The sequence below is a fragment of the Etheostoma spectabile genome, chromosome 5 (assembly GCF_008692095.1).
Source record: "Etheostoma spectabile isolate EspeVRDwgs_2016 chromosome 5, UIUC_Espe_1.0, whole genome shotgun sequence".
Lineage (NCBI taxonomy): Eukaryota > Metazoa > Chordata > Actinopteri > Perciformes > Percidae > Etheostoma > Etheostoma spectabile.
Genome location: NC_045737.1, coordinates 33873461 through 33894489, shown reverse-complemented (window position 1 = coordinate 33894489; position 21029 = coordinate 33873461). Strand labels below are relative to the sequence as shown.

The window sequence follows — 21029 nt, the reverse complement described above, 5'->3', positions numbered from 1 at the left end:
GTATCATGTGGAATATTTTTAGTTACCATTACTCAGAATTCCTCATTAGGGCAACAGAAACTATGCACTAAAGTAAGCTTTAATGTCGTTGAAACACTCGCGGAGGGGACCTGCAGAGTTGGGGGGTCATTCTCCGTACACAACCCAGCACGCTGCTACACACTGTAAAAGTCTTGGTAGCATTTCCTGATGAATAACATGATGAAAAGGCCGTGTTCATGTCAAACATTTACAATTTCCTTATTGTCTCGTTTGTTTGCCTGTTAGGTACTGGCAGGAAAGTCAACCGGATAACGGTGGTGGACACAGCCATCTCGGGGAGGAGGACTGTGCCCATATCAAAATAACTGGAGGGAAGAGTACTCAGAACTGGAATGATTTGCTTTGTAAAACCAGTCTGAAATGGATCTGTGAGAAAATGCTTTAGTATCGGTGCATGATCAGTTTTGAGTGTAAACGTTTTGGGATTGTTGGCTACAGCAAGGAAAACAAATCACGAATGTCCCTGCAAGTCATGACTCAGTTGATAATAAGGAAAATCATTCAGAATTATATCATCAATCCACCTACAATAATACTGGGTTCTTCTTCATGAATTGTCCTGCTCAGAGTTCATTGTCCCTGATCCATGCTCCTCTGTCTCGGTACCTGCATGAGACTAGTCTTTCTCAAAGTTGGTCGTCCCTGATCCGTGTTGCTGTGTCTCTGCTCCTGCATGAGAATTGTCCTGCTCAGAGTTCATTGTCCCTGATTCATGTCGCTGTGTCTCTGCATCTGCATGAGAATCTCCCTGCTCAGAGTTCATTGTCCCTGATCCATGCTCCTCTGTCTCTGTACCTGCATGGGAATCTCCATGCTCAAAGTTGGTCATCCCTGATCCATGTTGCTGTGTCTTTTCTCCTGCATGAGAATTGTCCTGCACAGAGTTCATTGTCCCTGATCCATGTTGCTGTGTCTCTGCTCCTGCATGAGAATTGTCCTGCTCATAGTTCATTGTCCCTGATCCATGTTGCTGTGTCTTTTCTCCTGCATGAGAATTGTCCTGCTCATAGTTCATTGTCCCTGATCCATGTTGCTGTGTCTCTGCTCCTGCATGAGAATTGTCCTGCTCATAGTTCATTGTCCCTGATCCATGTTGCTGTGTCTTTTCTCCTGCATGAGAATTGTCCTGCTCATAGTTCATTGTCCCTGATCCATGTTGCTGTGTCTCTGCTCCTGCATGAGAATTGTCCTGCTCATAGTTCATTGTCCCTGATCCATGTTGCTGTGTCTTTTCTCCTGCATGAGAATTGTCCTACTCATAGTTCATTGTCCCTGATCCATGTTGCTGTGTCTCTACTCCTGCATGAGAATCACCCTGCACAGAGCTCATTGTCCCTGATCCATGTTGCTGTGTCTCTGATCCTGCATGTGACTCCGTTTGTCGCTCAGGTTTTATCAAGTAGAAATCTGAGGCTGAAATCTTTTGCCAGGCTTTAGCAACATCGTTGACGCTGTTGTTGCCCTCACCTGTATTGGGCTGCTCATGCATCCGAATAGCTTGAAGGTGAGGCTGACAGATTGCTTTAGCCCTTTCTATTGCAATTTCTTTTAGCTGATCTTGAAAATACTCACTCACTTGTGCTTCCAGGAGATCTTCATAAACCACTTTGTAGTAAGGAGGGCAACAAACCTCGCTGATACAATTGGACCAATTCTTCTTCTTTCTTCTACAACAGGCTGCTAAGCTCTCAAAAAGGCTCCAACTGACAATAAGACATGTGATTAAATACAAGCCAATTTCCTGGAAAAAAAGAAAAAAACATCTATTTAATAGTTTGAGGAACACAAAGCACAATAATCATTGTGGTTTCAGACAGTTAAGCATCCCTTTTTTTTGTATAAAGATATAAAACAATTCCATTTCCCAAATAGTTTTGGTACCATATTTGAGTGTTTTGTAATGTTACTTACGAGTGATTCAGATTTATGAGCAACTTTAATGAGGGTCTCGTTGTAACTCAGCTCTTTTTTGCAAGGAATTCCAGTCTGAGAGGCGTTGCGGTTTGTCTTTAGGCAAAAGTACCAATCTCCATCAAGCAAAACAGTGGCTATCCATACACCAGTCAGAGTGAAATAGCTGATACCAAACTTCAAAATACAGTTGCAGGGACAATTGCCAAGTCCATGCCATTTGAAAAAAATCTTCCTTCCATGGAAAGACTCAACGATGCTGACAACCCAGGTGAGGATTATAGGAGGGAATACCATGTACACCACACCATGTAGATGTATGTGTAGGACATGTCTGCATGAGCATTCAAAATCCATGTTAAATACATACTGCAGGATGTAGAAGAGGACTATCAGCAGCAGCGTACTCACAGCCTTAGTTATTATTTCAAAAAGTTTTTGAAGAAAATCATGACTTAAAGGCATGCTGGCTGAAATTAAGATGTTCTGTTTTAAGGCTCCAGTTGAATTTTCTTCTTTGTCTTACTCTCAGAAGGTCGTGCTCAAAGAGGTGACGCTCTCTCTTCCAGTGAAAAGGTGTCAACCAGATGAAAAACTTGTTTTGCATTAAATGTCACCTTCATATAAATACATCTGGACAAACCGTGCCAGCCAGTCAGCGCTTTCAGAATGATGGTACCGTATGCTTTCATTTCTCAAAAAACTGAGGAGGATTTTCCCAGACACGCTTTATTATGTGAAAAAAAGGGATCCTCATTTCGAACCTTAATCATTTTCAAAGTAAATTTTCTAGTTGAGGGTATAATGGTTCAAGAAGAAAATAAAGTAAAGTTTTTTTCTGTTTGCAATACTAAAGGAATAGTTTAACATTCTGGGAAACACACATCAACTTTTACACTATTTTCCTCTGCTTCTAGTTATTAATGCTATGCTACACTAACCACCTCCCACCCCCAGCGATGTACTTAATGCGCAGACATAAAAGTGGTATCAACGTTGCCATCTAACCCTCAAAAGGAAAGCATACAGTATGCACGGAGCCCATTTACTGACCTTTATACCATAATATTCCTTTAAATATTGATGTTGCTATTTATGGATTGTACCAGAGTCAGCTAAAAACTATTTTCATCTACAGTACATTGGCAGGCCAAAGTTCAAACAAGCACACAATGATTGAACAACACCAACAAAAAAAACATGACACATAAAATTATGCCAACAATAATTTAGCATAGGCATCTTTTGGGCAAAGTGCCAGCTGGACATCCTTGGAGGCTGCTGTTATTTGTCATAATTCAACAAGTTAAAAGCAGAATGTGTGGGATTTATACGTTGCGATTTGTAAAACACAATATTCACGCCTATAAATTCTATCATTTCAAGTGTGGGAAATAACAATTTGTGCATGCTGATGTTGGCTGGCTGCAATCTTATTGGCTGTTTGCCAACTACTGTTTTTGTGATTGACTCATAGTTGGCAAACTTTTTTTTTTTTAGAGAAGATAATAACATTCATTAAGGTTCATATAACGTAAGAATGTGTTTAATCCAAAAGAGGTAAGATCAGAACGTGATTGCTTCCTGATGAATGCCCGTAAAAAGAAGATGTAAAGCGAGAAGTTCCACTAAATGTCTTAAACCACTTCAGTATAGAGCAGGCAACGTCGTTATGGGAAATCACCTTTGTGTGCTTGGAATAAGGAACAGAAATACATGCCACTTCTTATTTCACCTTATGTATTGTTTGTAATGTGTGTTTTGTATATCTTACAACATCTGTCACATGCAGTCTTGGTTAGTAGAATGTTTAACCGGTCACTCAATTGGTTAGTTCTTCCCTTCTCATATTGACGGTGTTGGTCTTGTTCCCCTCCTGGTACATTCATATTATATATATTACATATTTGTAATCTAACCAGATAAACCCTGTTCAGCACTTTTATTCATACTGTGTAACATCAAAACTCTCTAGCTGATACATTTGTGTCTTTGGGCCCACATGACTTTTGATGATTTCAGTTTTGCTTACAAATGTGAGATCATAGTCTACCAATTTTTTAATATTTTAGATATGTTTGTATTTCCTTGTGCCATTGGATATTCTGTATACTGCATGTGGTGTAACATTTACAGGAAAAAAGCTGGTTACCTTAGTTCAGAGTTTAAGAAACAACTGTAACTGTTGTTTCTGCTCTCCCTGATGCTTTTCTACCACGACACATTAAAGTTGACTCCTCCTTAAGTAAATTTAGGAGGAATTCTAGGGTGCTTGTCATTCTTTTGACATTACGTATACTGATAATCTTCACAATATTATGCTAAAGTCACATAAATAACCCAACCCAATACATACCTGTACACATGCTAAATGTACTTTGTGAAACAAGCTGAGTTGGAGCCAATTTATTTTGATTATCAGTCATAGCATGCACCCTAATTTGATAAGATGAATGAGCTACTGTGACAACGATGTCAAAAAGACTGAAGCACACGCCTTAAAGGCAATATTTACTTATGGTGTTGGGTTTCAAGTGCTGTGAGGGAGAACAGCGGGCAGTCATTCTGCAGAAGTGGAAGACTTGTGGCAGTAGAGTATGTGTGGGGATTGTTTTTGGAGGGATGGGGGATCTTTAATTTAAGCAACAGGGTCAAATTGTTTGTTCTTCTCAAGAGGGTTCATCAGCAGCCATGGCAACCTTTGGCCAGATCATCTTCGCCAGGTGTGTCCATGAGGTTTGAATGTGTTCTCTACCGACGGCGATTTCATTCTGAAAACATTAAGGTGTCTACAGTAGTGGAAAATAGTACATTTACTCAAGTACTGTCACGAAGTGAAATTTTTAGTTTTTTTGAGTATTTCTGTCTTTCTGTATTTCTGTGCTTCTTTATACTACTCCAAATTTCAGAGGACTTTTTTTTACTACTGGTTTATCACTGGTTACTTCTTTTAGATTTAAGTTCCTAAAATACAATCCCCCACAGTTTTATTTTGTGATGCTTTGCGGTGCCCTAGGTTGGGAACTACCCAACTTTGTATGGCAATCTAGTAATAATGTTTTATGATATTCAGCTTCTTTATTGTTGATTTTTCCGGAGAACCTTTGATGCTTTATGTAAGCTTACATTTAGCTGTTAATGCTTCTGTACTTTTACAAGATTTTAATGCAAACATCTACTTCTACATGTATTTGAGGATTGATACTTTTACTTAAGAAATGTCTACAGATTTCTACAGCAGTATAGAAGCTTCTTGTCTAGGTTGCTGTGAAGTTGATTTGCAGGTGGATTTCAGCCAAAGCAGTGTGTCTCTTCTCTTACACTTTCCTGTGTTTGTGTGTCTCTTGTGTGTCGATGTGTGTAGCATGATTACCCTCATCGTCATATTCTCCGCCCTCATCATCCTCATCTTAGCCCTGTCCCTCTCAGGTAAGAATACACAGATCCTTGTGAGTACCTGTTATTATGAGTGATGGCTCTGTCAGGCCTCAGGGGGTACATGGGTGTGTTTGTCCAAACTAAAACCTTCTTGTGGTTGACAACCCTGTTATAAACATGTTATTGTGTTGTAAAGTAGCCTACGTGCTAACGCTGCTGCGGTGATGGCTCAACCTACTCCTTTTTGTTGCTTATTGGCTGGAACGCTGTGTGTTATGGTTCGTGGTGCAGGTTGGCCAGTTTGGTTTTGTTGTTTGTGGAGCCTGGGCTGTCAACAGAGACCACGTTTTTTTACAGTGTGTTCAAGGGACAGGCAGCTAGTGGACAGTGAGGAGACAAAAAATGTTGTAGCCTAAAATAGGCGTGACATCACTTACCTTTAAAGGAGTTTTTGGTCACTGTAATAGTTATTCCTCTTTTCCATATTTTCCATGAAGAGATTCTTCCTAATGGGAAGCCAATGTACTGTTGTAAATTGGGTTCAATATCGAAAGAACTGGCAATATGAAGCTTCAGCAGTCACAGTCAGTCAAATCAAATTGGTATCTTCCAAAGTTACGGGCGTTCAAACTCAACAGGGTTCCATGCGGGTCCACAGGGGAGGCACAGTGATGAACATAGTGGGAATGTTGTCCTAAAAAGAAGGTAACTTTGAAAGATGACCACTTGATTTGACCAACTCCGACTGTTGAATCCTCAGCGTAGCTTTTGTTGAGCTGGGACCATGGATTTAGTCCCTTTCACATCCTTTACATTAGAATCACTTTGAGAAGGGATCTCTTCGCAGCCAGTATGGACAGAAGGAACAGTTACAGTGAGGGACCAATAACTCTATGGGCTCGTGAGTGAGTATTGTTCATAACAGATTTGAAAAAAGGGAATTTATCCTTTAATTCTCTAAGGTCTGAGGTCTCTAAGGTCTCTTAGGTCTAAGGGCATTTTTAGATGTCTTCTTGTCTCTGTTTAAGGGTTTTTGCATATAACCTGATCACTAACTGTTTCATATCAAAATGTTCAAAACAAACTTATTATTTTGTATAGTTACGCCCAAAATTGTATCAGAACAATGTATAAAGAGATAATTTGGCCCTTTAGCGGATGTATTTTTTTCAAATCTCGTGTGAGAACACACCCTCACTCAGTTGTTTTGGTGCTTGAAATGAGTTTACAAAAGTCTTGGGTTCACAAATGAAGCGTGATATTTGACTAAAATGGTAAATATTGACATTTTGTAGTATATCTTTGTGGGAGTTGTGTCAAACATTGCTTGGACTCGCTGGGATGCAACTTTTGTAATCTTTTGTAATAAGAAACAGAGGGTTAAGGAATCCTAAAAAAATCTCAGATTTGTGCCAAAAATGGGACTAAAATAACATGACCTAGTAAAGCTAATAATCAGAATACATTGTCCATTATCAGTCTATGCCTGTGTCCTCTCACCACAGGCACCTTGTCCGAGGTGATAAGCACCAACACGTTGCCCGTTGCCAACCTTGGCGAGGATCAGCTTCTCAGCTGCTTTCTGAGCACTAAAGGTCAACCAGCCGGACTCACAGACGTGGCGGTCACCTGGGAGAAGACCGGCCTGACGGGACTCGTTTACCGCTATCAGAATGGAGCTCTGGATCTTGCCGACCAGAACTCTCAGTTCAAAGGGAGGACTCAGCTCTTCCTCGATGCTTTGACCACGGGGAACGCCTCTCTGCTCCTGAGGGGCGTGGCACGTAGCGACGAGGGAGAGTACACCTGCAGCATCAGCTCCTCCGGCGGTGGAGGGAAGGTCAACATTTACCTCAGAACAGCAGGTGGGATGATGAGTCTTTCCGGTTATACTGTGTTTTGCTATGAAAATGAATTTCTCTTAAAACATTGGTAAAACTTTTCTTTAAGTCCCCCTATTCAACATGTATAAGTGGTATATAGGTTTGATGGTTTACAACACACTTTAATGTAGGTGGGAACAGATCTAACGACACAGTATTTCATTACAATGATTTCTTATCCTATGAAATATTGTCATTAATTGTGCGTTTGCGTCCACTTATAGGCGCCCACAGGGAGAGTTATAGTTGTTGGCAAATACTGTATACTGTCTTGAGATCTGGTACAACCACATTATTATATTATAAGTGTTTACATACAGCTCCTAAGTGCTGACTGAGGGGTTTAACAGTTGTGGTCGTCTGAGTTCTTTCCACACTACTCTCTTATATTGTGACATCTTGGACGTAATTCGTTTTTATTTTTTGGGACTTGCAGGTAAAAAAAACGCCTTGCACACTTTGGTTCCATAAGCATTTCTCTTTTTTATTTAGATGTCGTTTCGGCCTTTAGGTGATCTTCAAGATCAACAAATCTTTTGGGACTTCAATGTCTTGTTTTATGACCGATTGAATAAGTTGATGTGCACAATGTCACCATTGTCTGAGCTTGGAAAATTGACATTGCCGCATGGACTTGTGATTTTTTTACTTTCAGCCTTTTCAGCCCCAACATTTAAATTCACAAACGGCACCCTGGCTGCTGAGGCATCCAGGTGGTTCCCTAAACCAAATGTGACATGGTCGAACTATGACAGGCTCATCCTGCCTGGCAACACGAGCTTCACCTCAAACTCTGCGGGGATATTCAGTGTGGTCAGCACGCTGCAGTCAATCAACGTCAGCGACACCTACACCTGCAGGATGGAAAATGACCTGGTGACCGGCATCTCTACGGTAACTGTAGCAGGTAATCTTGTATGGTCATTGTATTTCATTCCTTTTAGACTCATGCTCTCAAGAAGACTTCTAAAGTCTGAGAAAATAACCCTGATGACGAGACGTGTCATTAGTTTATCTCAGATTGGGTCTTCACAGTGTTGACACGAAGCCTTTTCTACAAACTGGAGTGTGGAGTTTGACAGACGAGGGCATTTACCTGGCAGGGAGGGTATAGAGAAGCACAGTCCCTCCCCATCTGGTGGACTACCATGGACCTTATTTTAACCTAGATTTTAATTAAGGCATGATCAATTTCCAAATTCCTCTTTTTAATCGACTTTAGCATGGGTGTGTAAACTTTCTCAAGCCACTGTATGTGGTTCACTGAGGGGTTTCACACAAAACTAAGTGGAACAAACTGCGACTGTCTTGATTTCCAAAATTAGCTTTAAAATTGATAAACATCATATGTGTAGTTCACACAGAATATCTAACCAACTTATTGTTTGATTTTTAGCGTTTTTTTAAACATTTTTTTAAATAAACGCTGAGATAGTACTGCCCTGCTGGGCAGCCCCCTCATTCTAACATCTCTCTACTTAGTGCATGTATAAGGTCCTCTTTGTGCATGTTTGCCTGCGTATTATTTAATAAGACTAAAAAATGTAATTTCCCCTTGGGCATCATTAAAAGTATGTTTTTTTCTTCTTATAATGTCCCTCAACTTCATTCTGGAAACGTTGCCTTGATTTGACTAAGATCTAGCAAATGTTTCAATATAAAAAGTTAAAAAATGTGTTAAATTAAATTATTCATTAACAACCGACTGTTATTGTCAGAGGGCACAGGGTTCAAAATCCAAACAACAAATGTAGACATAAGATAACTTATTTTTTATATACAGTATCTGTAGTATAATACAAGAGAAAAATAAAGCAAAACAGATTGTATTACATTTAAATCTCATGTCATATTTTCCAGGCACTGATGTTTCAGGGAACACATACTTCACCTACAGTGCTGCATCATCCCTGCCGACATCAACTTACCTGAGCCTGACGACCAGTGTCCTCTACATCTATTATGTGACCTAATAATGAATACACACACACACATACACACACACACACACACACACACACACACACACACACACACACACACACACAGACTTTCAAGGTGAAAATAATACCAGCGTCATTGTCAGTAGGACGTATCTCTCTCTCTCTCTCTCTCTCTCTCTCTCAATTTTTAATTTCATGTTGCTTTATTGGCATGACAAAAATACATCTGTGTTGCCAAAGCATAAGAACAAACAAACATATAGACAACAACAAGGAGTAAACACATCTGATATTCATGTAATAATACAAGTAAACAGGATACTTATGATGTAATTGTAGATACTAAACAAATGATGTGCATGTCCCTCAAAGGGTACTTAATTTAAGACAATAAAAAATAGAAAAATAAAAAGGATAATATATAAAATTCTCTATTTATTTAGCCTTGTATTGTGGCAGGAGAAGACATATTTAGCTGCTAGCCATTAAAAAGGAATCTTTTTGTCCTCAATGTAGGTAGTGAAGCCTTGTGTCTGTTTTTCAAATTTTTGGAAATGTTTGGTTCTTAAGTCTTCGTATTTGGGACATGTACATAGGAAATGTAATTCTGTTTCAATATGCTGGTGGCAATGTGCACAGACACGTTCCTCTCTCGGTCTTCTCACTTTTCAATGTCGACCTCTTTCAATTTCCAGCCCATGGTCACTGACTCTGTATATTTTTTAAATTAGTATTTCTTTTGGATTTTTTGTTTTGAGATATTCAGCCAATTGGATATCTCTGTTCAGGGATTGATAACAGGATATTGTGTTGTATATTGTTTTCATTTCGCCATTGTTCTTTATAGTTGTCTTTTAATACGCTGTGTAACAGCGTATATGTAGGCCCGCTAAACATTTCTAAATTGCTTTTAGCTTGAGACTATATGTATTTGTCCACCTGTACATCATACAGTTAAATGAATCTCCATCCATGTGGAGAAACTGCAGAAAAATAAGAATACCATAAAGAAATGAAACAGTATATTACATTTCAGCATGTGTGACTGTGACCCATAGAAGGGGTTTAACGTATCAGTTAGTAGCCTTCTGTTTTTTGTATTACTGAGTTAATAAATACAACAAATTTCAATTGTTCTTAAATGGGAGGATTTCTTTCAAAGTTTGGCATGGCAAATCAGAATCAGAAAAAGGATTTCTTGCCAAGTATGTAATAAGGAATTTACCTTGGTGGTTGGTGTTTACATAAACAAACATATTGAACATTAATATGAAATAAACAAAAAGTTCAGAAATAACTAAAGGAGATTTTGCAGCCTCAAAACTTGTTTTTTAAACACACACACACACACACACACACACACACACACACAGTCTACAAATTACTGTAACACTAATTACCACTACAGTGTAATCAAGCAAAACTGGAACTCAGCATTACTATAACATAGCTATTTATTGAAAATAAAAATAAAGTGACGTATTGAGTGATCACATGAAAATCCTTCCTATTAAAGACATATTGTTCTGTCCGGCCAGGAGATGGGGACAGTCAGAGCCCCAGACTGGTATTCCAGAGTCCTGGAAAGTCCTTGGACCTCCCCTGATGGTCCATAAGAGAGGCTCCCTATTGGTCTGTGAGTGAGGGAGGTGTCATATGTCCCAGGGAGCGTGAATGCAGCCAACTCCTCCCGAAAGAAAAGTGTGACTTTCCGGTGGGATTTTAATTCGTTAAGTGAAATACATTCAAAGTATGTTTCATATCACAGTGTAGAAAGCCGGTGGTTTAGTTTCATATAATATGCAGAAGGAAGGTTCCAGAGAAGTTTTCTTTCGGTCATGGCAGGTTTGTGGAGCTCGGTGGGTTTCACGGTGGTAGGCTAGGCTTTTCACTGGTTTGTTTGAAGCACCAGAAGTCGCCAAAAATAGACAATGTCTCGGTCTGAACATGAAGAAAACGTGGAGCAGTTAACGTCAAACTCGGAGCACCAACAACACGAAGTCTTGGTGAACCCGAAAGCGGTTTGTAACGTGTGTAAACGCTTGTACCGGGACCCTAAAATCCTCCCATGTCTGCACACGTTCTGCTCCGACTGTATCGGCCAGCTGGAGCCGTTCTCGGTGTCTTCACGTAGCCGCCGCAACGTACCGGAGAACAGCGGGGGCGAAGCGCTGGAGCAGGACCGACCCACCGTCACGGTGCTCTGTCCCGACTGTGACTCCGAGGTGGACATCCCTCCGTCGGGACCGGGAGGGCTGACCACCGACCACCTGGCGCTGGATGACGTGTTCCTGGAGACCCTGGTCACGGACGGCCCGCTGGGATGCGACCTGTGCGGCGAAGGAGACGCCAAGAGCCGCTGCGACGTCTGCTGCGTCAACCTGTGCGAGTTCTGCTGCCAGGCGCACAGGTAGAGCAATTTCCATTTAATTCTATTCTGCTGCAAAGCTAACAATACAATAGATATATAATAGATTTCACTCTATTCTGTGCTATTCTATTCTATATTCTGCTGCCAGGAGCACAGGTAGAGTCTATTTTATTTACAATTTGATTGATTGTTTTATCCAACCATCAGTCCAAAATCCAATGGCATTGTTTACTTTCACACATGACAAAAAAATCTTCAAATGTCCTCACATTTGAGAAGCTCAAACCTCCAGATGTTTTTGCTGGATAATGGTAGGTTCTCTTCTATTTTGAGCTGTCACAATGACAGACTAACAAGGTTAAATACTTATTTTACTCAAGGCTATTCTACTCGATTGTCTGCTGCCAGAGGTAAGTTCAGTTTTGTGTCAACATCCATACATAAGTCTATATGTGGGGTTCCAGCCTAGTCTATATTTTTTCTATATGTTTAAGTTGGATTCTCTCCTCCCACAGCCAATAGCAGGTAACATCTCATCTTTTTACACCAGATGTTTGATGGAACTGGACCTTAATGCATGACATGCAGACATGTACTGTGTATCTGTATCTGTTCTTCTTTTTCCTGTCTGCAGGCGGCAGAAGAGAACAGCATCCCACCCTGTTCAGTGTCTGGAGGAGCTGAAGTCTCGTGGTCGTCTGTGCCGCCCCGTCCTCTGCTCCCTCCACCCCGGCCAGGAGCTCCGGCTCTTCTGTCAGCCCTGCGACCTGCCCGTCTGCCTGGAGTGCGCTGCCATGCTGCACCGCGACCACCACTGCTGCCCCACCCATGATGTTATCGATCGTTATGGAGACCGCATCCGAGAACTGGTCATGGTGCGCCTGCGACCTTGCATGGAGCGTCTGAAGAACTCACTGCAGAAGGTGCCAAAGAGTCTTGTTTTATTAAGACTTAAAGCAAAGTATGTTGTGGGGTGTGTTTGCTTGACACATTTTAGCTCCACGTTGCACACAAATTTAGGTTTTATGATGATAGTATTGTGGCACGTTTTAATCCCCACTTCAGCCTAATTTTAAAAATAATAAGGTGATTTTTCCCACTCTGTTAAAGGTGGAAGTATCCCAGGAGGCTTTGCAGGCACGGGTGGATGCGACAGCGAACGAGGTGAGGGTGTTTGCAAGAGCCTACGCCAGCGCTGTGGAAGCCCATTGCCTGTCTCTGCTGCACCGCCTGGAGGAGCTCCATGTCCAGCGCAGGTATGGATTTTTAGAAGTAAACACTGACCAGTATTAAGCATTTCAAAATCCCTTCAAGGAATCTTGCTGAAAGTTAAACTAGGATTATATTATATCTCAAAGCGGGACCTCTTCCTGACCTCTGACCAATCTAGAAGGAAAGAAAAGAAAAAGAAACAATTTATTCTTCGGTCGGATAGAGAGTTACAAAAGTTGGTAAAGTTGGACATATTATTACCGTTATATATTCACTTTCACTACCTCCGGCCACCTATTGGATCAGCTCTGAAAGTCAAAGTCACATCTGATGCTCTCCACCTATTACATAAGTTACATCTTATGAATTTGTGTCATTATAGATACAGTTTAAAGCCAGAATGCTGAACACTAGATTCTTCTGTCAGCATGTTTGCTATTTTTTTGCTATTTTGTTGTCTTACATTGTAACATATTGTCTAATGTCTCCAAGCCTGTTTGCATTTTTCTTTGCAAATGCACAAGCACGGACTTTTCCTCATGTACATTAAAGTTGCTCTCACTTTGAGAGTTGACAAAATAATCTTAACTCAGCGTTCACTTACTAGCTTTTCCCAAAGCTTTATAAATGCATCTCAGGGTCTTCATCAGTGGACAGAGTTTACTTAGTTGTCATGGACTCTATCAAGAATGCAATGAAGTCACTATGAGCCAAAATAATTATGTTTTTGGATTGTATTTTGAGAATAAAGATTGTGTAGGTAGCATGTTAAAAACTGGCAGCACTTACTGGTGTGAGAGCTACATGGTGAGACAATAACCAGACCACCTGCTTTGAGTTTGTTATTTCAGGGAACATTTGGTTTGCTGTATTGCCACAGAAAGATACTTCTGCACGTTTCACTTTTTTTTCTCTATTTTTTTAAGATTTGGGGCATTTTAGGCGCTTTATTACATAGGACAGCTGAATATGTGAAAAGGGGGGGAGAGGGAATGACATGCAGCCCTTGGCTGCAGGTTGGAATCAAACCTGCAGCTGCTGCTGCTGTTGCAAGGACTGAGCCTTTATACATCAGAATCAAAATCAGCTTTATTTGCCAGGTATGAGGACACATACAAGGAATTTTTCTTTGGAGCATCGTTGCTCACATTGTGCTTGGACATACAAAACAACCAAAACTAAAAATATACACACTAATATATACACAATATATACATACATGGGGTGCACGTTCAACCAGGTGAGCTATCCAGGCATCCCATTACATTTCACTTTAATAGATACAAACAGGCCGCCATGGTTTACAGTGGAGAAAAACCTCTCATCGGGTGCGTGGGAGATGCTGCTCGTTATTCACTGTCTTTGTCCAACAGGAACCAGCTCCACCTGCAGAGGGCGCAGCTGCAGCAGGCTCTGTTGGACGTCGGCGGCGGTGTGGAGTTTGCAGAGAGACTGCTGAGCTCCGGCTCAGACGCTGAGATCCTCAGCGCCAAAGGAGTGACACTGAGGAGACTGACCAGCCTGGCAAAGAACAGCTACGACCCCAACCCGGCAACCGTCGCCCCCGACGACAGCAGTGGCATCAGCTTCATGGCCAGGGAGCCGGCAGGGGATGTGGAGGGCTACCCGATGGTCGGGGTGATCAACTCTAAAACAGTGGACCTAAGCAAGTGCACCGTCGAAGGGGAAGGTAAACCAGTCCTGATGCGAATATATTCCGTTTTAAAGTGCTCATCTTTTGCTCCTCTTCAGGTTTATAACTGTACAGTTTTTAGAGGTTATATCAAAATAGGTTTACATAGTTTTAATTTTCAAAAAACACCATATTTGCTGCAGCTCCTCTTTTTACCCTGTGTGTTGAGCTCTCAGTTTTAGCTACAGAGTGAGGCACCTTTTCTCATCCATAAAATTGGTAAACTGCTCCCTTTCCCTCATCCTTACAGTATCCATGTTTTTAATAGGTGTCTCGATTCAGTTGTGAATGCATTTGTTTTTCAGAACACCTATTCTGTTACATATTCATTTTCCAAAGTGCTATTAAGCCCGGCAAGATTGCCAAAGCGATTCCTAGGGAGCATCCCACCACCTGTGGGAGTCATTGAAGGCAGGCTGGAGGGGAGGGGGAGGGGGGGAGGTCAGCGAAGACGGAGTCAAAGAATTCCTGTGGGACCGAAGGAATGTTGAGTTCACTCAACAGCCCTGAAGGCAGTGCAATAAGGGATGTTTACACACAAACATTACATGCACACACACGCACAGAGACACGCACACTGTAAAAGAGAGAAGGGAAGAAAAAACCTACAAATGGCACTGCAAGTGGCTCCAGGACATGTTCTAACAACAGGAATGACTTCTCTTAAAGATAAAAGTGCAATTGCATTTCAACCTCCAGGGATTCATAGTGGAAGAAAAACACACACTTTGTCACGTTTAATTGGTGTGAGTCTGTTAACCATGGCAGTAGTTTTTATTTTATTTTAATCAGTCAATCAGTTATTTTAATCATTCAAGGAAAGTTTTAACTATTTTTTTTATTGTTTACACCTAATCATCATTTCATTTGATTCTGGTAGTCCATAAAGGGACTTTAGTATTTTTTTCATATGTTCAATATTTTGCATTTGTCCTCTGTTATAATAATAAATACATATGGGGGTTGACACTATTGCTAGGCAGTGTATCCATGTCACATTCTCATTAGGGGCTGAGCCCCACTATAGGTCTGATCCTAGAATCGCCCCTGAAACCAAGGCTGCACAATATGGGAAACTGTGCGATATACTGTGTATCCATATATATTTAACATTGTTTAATATCGCAATAACCATATTACTTGTGATACAAGATGACATTCTTTTATTGAACCAGTTGAACATTAAATTGAACACAAAAAGGACAATAAAAAGAGAACGAGAGTTACATTTTAAAGAGCAGTTTTCTGCTTCAGCTAACGCAAAATGTTTCTTTCTCAATGTCTTTTTCGGCAAGTTGATATTTTGATGACGATAAACTTTTTTTTTTTTTTCGTGCCTAATGTTGTCCCTTCACAAATCACACCTTTCCAAAACACACACACACACAAAAGCACACACACACACACACACACACACACACACACAAAAGCACACACAGCCAGCAGAGATTTGTAGTAGCTTGCCTCAATAGAAGGCTTTAAGTTGTGTTTACTTCCTGTGGGAAATGGAAAACCTCAGCAAATAAGGACTACAGTGTGGCGTCCTCTGGGTGTCAAAGGGTGTTGTTTAATGTTTGCCAGGAGGTCAGTCCGTGCATTGTGTCAATCGTTTGTTTGGGTGCTTGCTCGTGTCTGTATTAGAATGTTTGTCCGGCCATACAAAGCATTTTCCAAGCACAAAACCTTCTATTTATCCACACCTACTTTTTGTATTTACTCTTATTTTTTTATGTAGGATGATGCTGTATAAATCCACTGTGTCACTACATCAGCTAAACCAGCTGTTAGTTGTTTGTCCCTTCCAAGTTAACTTCTGTACGCAGTGCAACTTTTTCATTCAAGGGGCCAGATGAAGGCCAGATTTTTGTGTTGACTATTAGAAAGCAGAAGTCACACAGGCTTACCAGCGATTATCCCCTCTCTGTGTGATAAGAGGCCTTCAAGTGGTGGATTTAGTCCACAGCACAGGTGGAATGTGTGCCAGAACAGCTGCGTCTGTAGCTGGGGCAGCTGCTGGGAACTCGGCTTAGCAAGCGCACACACACAGACTCACAGACAATTCACTGCCATTAGTGGCAGCATGGGTAGTAGCAATAGACTACTGGTCCGAATTATAGTAATTGTAGTAGTAGCATGAGGTTTTAACGAGGGCAGTGGTAATAATTACTGCACTCCATTCTTATGTTTGAGGAACAATAGCTGGAATGTGAAGAAAACATCCTCGTTTGTGTATATATAAAAGTTATAAATTCCAAATTTAACACACCCACTCAGGTAGAGTAGGTAACCATATGTGAGCAAACACCATGTACAAATTAAAATGATAAATGTGTAATTTGCTCCATCCTAAGCAACAGGAATGTCTGGGAAGTGTCAGTCAGACCCACACTGTCCACTCACAGCCCAGCGAAGAGCTCTGATTGGCCTTGGTAGTTAAACTCACCCATGTGGATGCACAATGAGTGTGCAGGGCCTTTTAAAAATATTTTAAAAAAAAAAGATAATAGTTACATTCTGTAATAATAAAAAGGCCTACTCCAGAGTGTAAAAATATTGATGCACAATGTCTGCAATCTTTAGTATTTCAATTTAATAGTAATGCTAGCAGTAGTAGCCACAGTAAAGGTGTGATATTAGTTGCAATAGCTTCAGTAACAGAAAGAGCAGTCTTGTAATGTAACCAAGTACAACTACTTTGTTACTGTACTTAAGAATTGTACTTTCCTTCACTATTTATATTTCCGGAAACTTGAACTTTTGCCCTACTACAATATTAATTGAAATGTATACTTCTACTCCACTATATTTCCCCTAAGCATCTTAGTTTCTAAACGATGACTTCAACTTCTACCAAAGTCATTTTTTTGGTAAGATACTTGCGTTCAAATACTTTAAACAAGACTGAGCAAAAGCAATGGTAATGATAAAGTATTGCTATAGTAAAAGACAGAGTAGAAACAGAATGAATGATATTTTATTTACATGTCATGCCACTAAGTGGCCCATCCGACACAGAATTACATGATATCAATGCAAAAGATATTTTATCCACAGCTTCTGGTCCAATGTCCACACACACGGCCATAACACAATAGTGTAACCATAGATTTATTATTTATGCACACACATTTTCATAGCATCCTCCATCTTCCCCGTGCACAATCCTCCGCTCTTTCATGCACGGCTCTCCCTTGTGGGGGGAGGGGCTTAGGAGACCGTTTTTGGCTTTAGCAGAAGGGGGGGAGGGACTGAGAAGTTGTCAGTGTTCCAATTTCCTGTCCAAAATCCTGGATCTTTGCAATCCTACCCACAACACCTTTAACCTTGTTGAAGAATTGTAATCGTAAATCATGATACTATGGACAATACAAAGTTAAATGAACCTTAATCTCAATTGCATTGAGATCACATAAATAAGAACAGAATTAGCAGAATACGTTAATATAGTTCATTAACAACAGCAACAGCTTCAATAGCTTCCAAACAGATGCCCCTGCAGCTACTGGAGAACGCTGAATGATAAAAGATGAATACGATGCGTTGGATCATTAGTTATCGAGCGGCTAACAGAGTCTGACAAGAAAATGCAAAGCAACATAAATCATGGATATGAACGCAAAAGATGTTGGCTTTAATACAACAAGAACGCCACAGCAGCTGATGAATATCTTCAGCGTTCGTGTCCCCCGAGCAAAGCGGAACAAGTTAATGAAACACTAACTAATGATGTGAGGTTCTGGAAAAACTGTGGTCAGCAACACTGAAGCCCAGCTGGGCCTGGAGTCACACTTACAGTGGCAGCAGTCACCATATGTTTAGGGCGAAAGTGACTCACATAAGCACTCAGTAGGAGGTTGTTTTGAGGGTGAGATGTTGTCTCTGGGGACAAAAAAAACAACATCTACAGTGGTGTGAAAAAGTGTTTGCCCCCTTCCTCATTTCCTGTTCCTTTGCATGTTTGTCACACTTAAGTGTTTCGGAACATCAAACCAATTTAACAATAGTCAAGGACAACACAAGTAAACACAAAATGCAATTTGTAAATGAAGGCGTGTATATTAAGGTGAAAAAAATCCAAACCATCATGGCCCTGTGTGAAAAAGTGATTGCCCCCTAAACCTAATAACTGGTTGGGCCACCACGCAGCAAACACTGCAACCAAGCGTTTGCGATAACGTGCAATGAGGCTTACAGCGTCCTGGAGGAATTTTGGCCCACTCATCTTTGCAGAATTGTCCTAATTCAGTTACATTAGAGGGTTTTCGAGCATGAACGGCCTTTTAAGGTCATACCACAACATCTCAATAGGATTCAGGTCAGGACTTTGGCTAGGCCACTCCAAAGTCTTCATTGTTTTTCTTAGCCATTGGTGGTGGACTTGCTGGTGTGTTTAGGATCATTGTCGCTGAGAACCCAAGTTCGTTCAGCTTGAGTACACGAACAGTGGTCGGACATTTCTCTCAGGACTCTGGTAGACAGCAGAATTCATAGTTCCTTTTATCACGGCAAGTCTTCACGGTCCTGAAGCAGCAAAACAGCCCCAGACCATCACACTACACCCCCACATTTACTGTTGGTATAATGTTCTTTTTATGAAATGCAGTGTTCCTTCTACGCAGATATACTTGGACACCACACTTCCAAAGAGTTCCACTTTTGTCTCATCGGTCCACAGAATGTTGTCCCAAAAGTCTTGGGGATCATCAAGATGTGTGTGGAGAAATTGGACGAGCTTTGATGTTCTTTTTGCTCAGCAGTGGTTTTCTCCTTGGAACTCTGCCATGCAGGCCATTTTTGCCCAGTCTTCCTGATGGTGGAGGCATGAACGCTGACTTAACTGAGGCAAGTGAGGCCTGCGTTCTTTGGACTTTGTTGTGGGGTCTTTTGTGACCTCTTGGATGAGTGTCGCTGCGCTTGGGGTAATTTGGGGCGGCCGGCCACCCGGGAAGGTTCACCACTGTTCCATGTCTTCGCCATTTGTGGATAATGGCTCTCACTGTGGTTCGCTGGATTCCCAAAGTTGGAAATGGCTTTATAACCCTTTCCAGACTGATAGATCTCAATTACTTTCTTTCTCAATTTTCAGAATGTCTGGGGTCTCGGCATGATGTGTAGCTTTTAAGGATCTTCTGGTGGACCCTATTGTGTCAAGCAGCTCCTATTTAAGTGATGCCTTGATTGTGAACTCAGGTGTGGACAACCACAGTTATAGTATGTTTTAACAAGGGGGGCAAATCACTTTTTCACACGGCCATGATGGTTTGGATTTTTTTCACCTTATAATAACACCTTCATTTACAAATTGCATTTTGTGTTTACTTGTGTTGTCCTTGACTATTGTTTAAATTGGTTTGATGTTCCGAAACACTTAAGTGTGACAAACATGCAAAGGAACAGGAAATGAGGAAGGGGGCAAACACTTTTTCACACCACTGTAAGTGTCTGTTTTATGGTGTGTCTGAACAGTGATCACTTTTAAAGTGATGTGCATCTGTGGGATTACATGAAAACCTTCTACGTTTGTGTGAGAATTAGGGCTGGGACGATATGCTTTTGTCCCGATTTGATATACACGGGTGCCGATGTGATTTAAATCGCCATTTTCATTTATTTAGATTCTAGAAGTATTGCGATTCGACAGTATGAAGTGTTGCGATTTTCTTGTCCTTCTTTAACCGTTGTTGACTGGATAATCGTAATGAAGTTGTAACATCAGTGAAGATTCACACCCCTAACCTCTAACCCCTTGGCCACAGGTCTACAGAGGGGCGTGGAGGGGCAGCAGGGCCACTTCACCCTGGTGTGCCGAGACTCAGCTGGGGAGCAGGTGGCACGAGGCGGAGAGCATGTCCTGGTCAGCATCGTTCACAAGGAGAAGAAAAACTGGTGAGTGTCAGAGAGTCTGGCTTGCTGTGTCGACATTTTAGCTTTCAGGGACCTTTCTGAGACACAAGGTAAAAGGGAACAGGCCAGGTAGGTGATACGTCTTTACTTCAGCCAGACAAGAAGAGTCATGGAGCATGATACAATTGGCTCTATTTTCTAGAGCTGCAATAATTAATCGATTAGTTGTAAAAATATTTTGATAATTGATTAATCCGCTTTTTTTATGAAAACAAAGTAAAAATTCTCAGTTTCCAACTTCTTGAATGTAAATATTTGCTAGTTTTGTCACCCTTCTGTGACAGTACACTTAATATCTTTGAGTTGTGTTGTAGGACGGCTGAGATTGAAAAAGAAATGTTGTCGGTTGAGACAGGTTAAAAATTGTACGTGCAATGCAAAATCAATAAAAACAATGTTCAAAAAATGAGGGGGAAAAAGAAGACATTTGAGGAAGGCATATTGGGCTTTGGAAAACATACATTGCAATTTAATTTAACCATTTTCCTGACATTTTTTGGACCAAACGACTAATCGATTAATTGAGGAAGTGATCAACAGATCAATCGACAATGAAAATAATCCTTAGTAGCAGCCCTATTATATTTGCACTGGTGAAGTAGCTTTTTCATGGCACATGGTGAGGTGTCACTGACAATCCAGCAGCACGTTAGTGTCGAGGTTGATCAAGTGTTTCACCGGCTGCCCCCCCC

General features: G+C 41.0%; 2 protein-coding genes and 1 long non-coding RNA gene across 3 annotated transcripts in view; 2 read left to right on the top strand and 1 right to left on the bottom strand.

Moving 5' to 3' along the window:
* Nucleotides 1–351: 351 nt before the first annotated feature.
* LOC116689652 (uncharacterized) lies at nucleotides 352–15390 on the bottom strand. Its single transcript, XR_004332063.1, has 3 exons — nucleotides 15264–15390; nucleotides 7271–7274; nucleotides 352–362 (listed from the first exon to the last, which is right to left on the bottom strand). It is a non-coding gene; the product is annotated as an uncharacterized LOC116689652 (long non-coding RNA).
* vtcn1 (V-set domain containing T cell activation inhibitor 1) lies at nucleotides 4507–10364 on the top strand. The gene is made up of 5 exons (XM_032516226.1): nucleotides 4507–4676; nucleotides 5318–5382; nucleotides 6837–7196; nucleotides 7870–8121; nucleotides 9075–10364. Exons 1-5 carry the CDS (start codon nucleotides 4645–4647, stop codon nucleotides 9185–9187), a joined length of 822 nt encoding a protein of 273 aa, XP_032372117.1. The 5' UTR covers nucleotides 4507–4644; the 3' UTR covers nucleotides 9188–10364.
* The window catches only part of trim45 (tripartite motif containing 45), a 14249-nt gene continuing 4034 nt past the window's right edge, over nucleotides 10815–21029 (top strand). The window contains exons 1-5 of the mRNA XM_032516225.1: nucleotides 10815–11567; nucleotides 12163–12451; nucleotides 12639–12784; nucleotides 14114–14430; nucleotides 20190–20319. Coding sequence (XP_032372116.1) covers nucleotides 11089–11567; nucleotides 12163–12451; nucleotides 12639–12784; nucleotides 14114–14430; nucleotides 20190–20319 — 1361 coding nt within the window. The 5' untranslated portion in view covers nucleotides 10815–11088. The remainder of the gene's footprint in view (nucleotides 11568–12162; nucleotides 12452–12638; nucleotides 12785–14113; nucleotides 14431–20189; nucleotides 20320–21029) is intronic.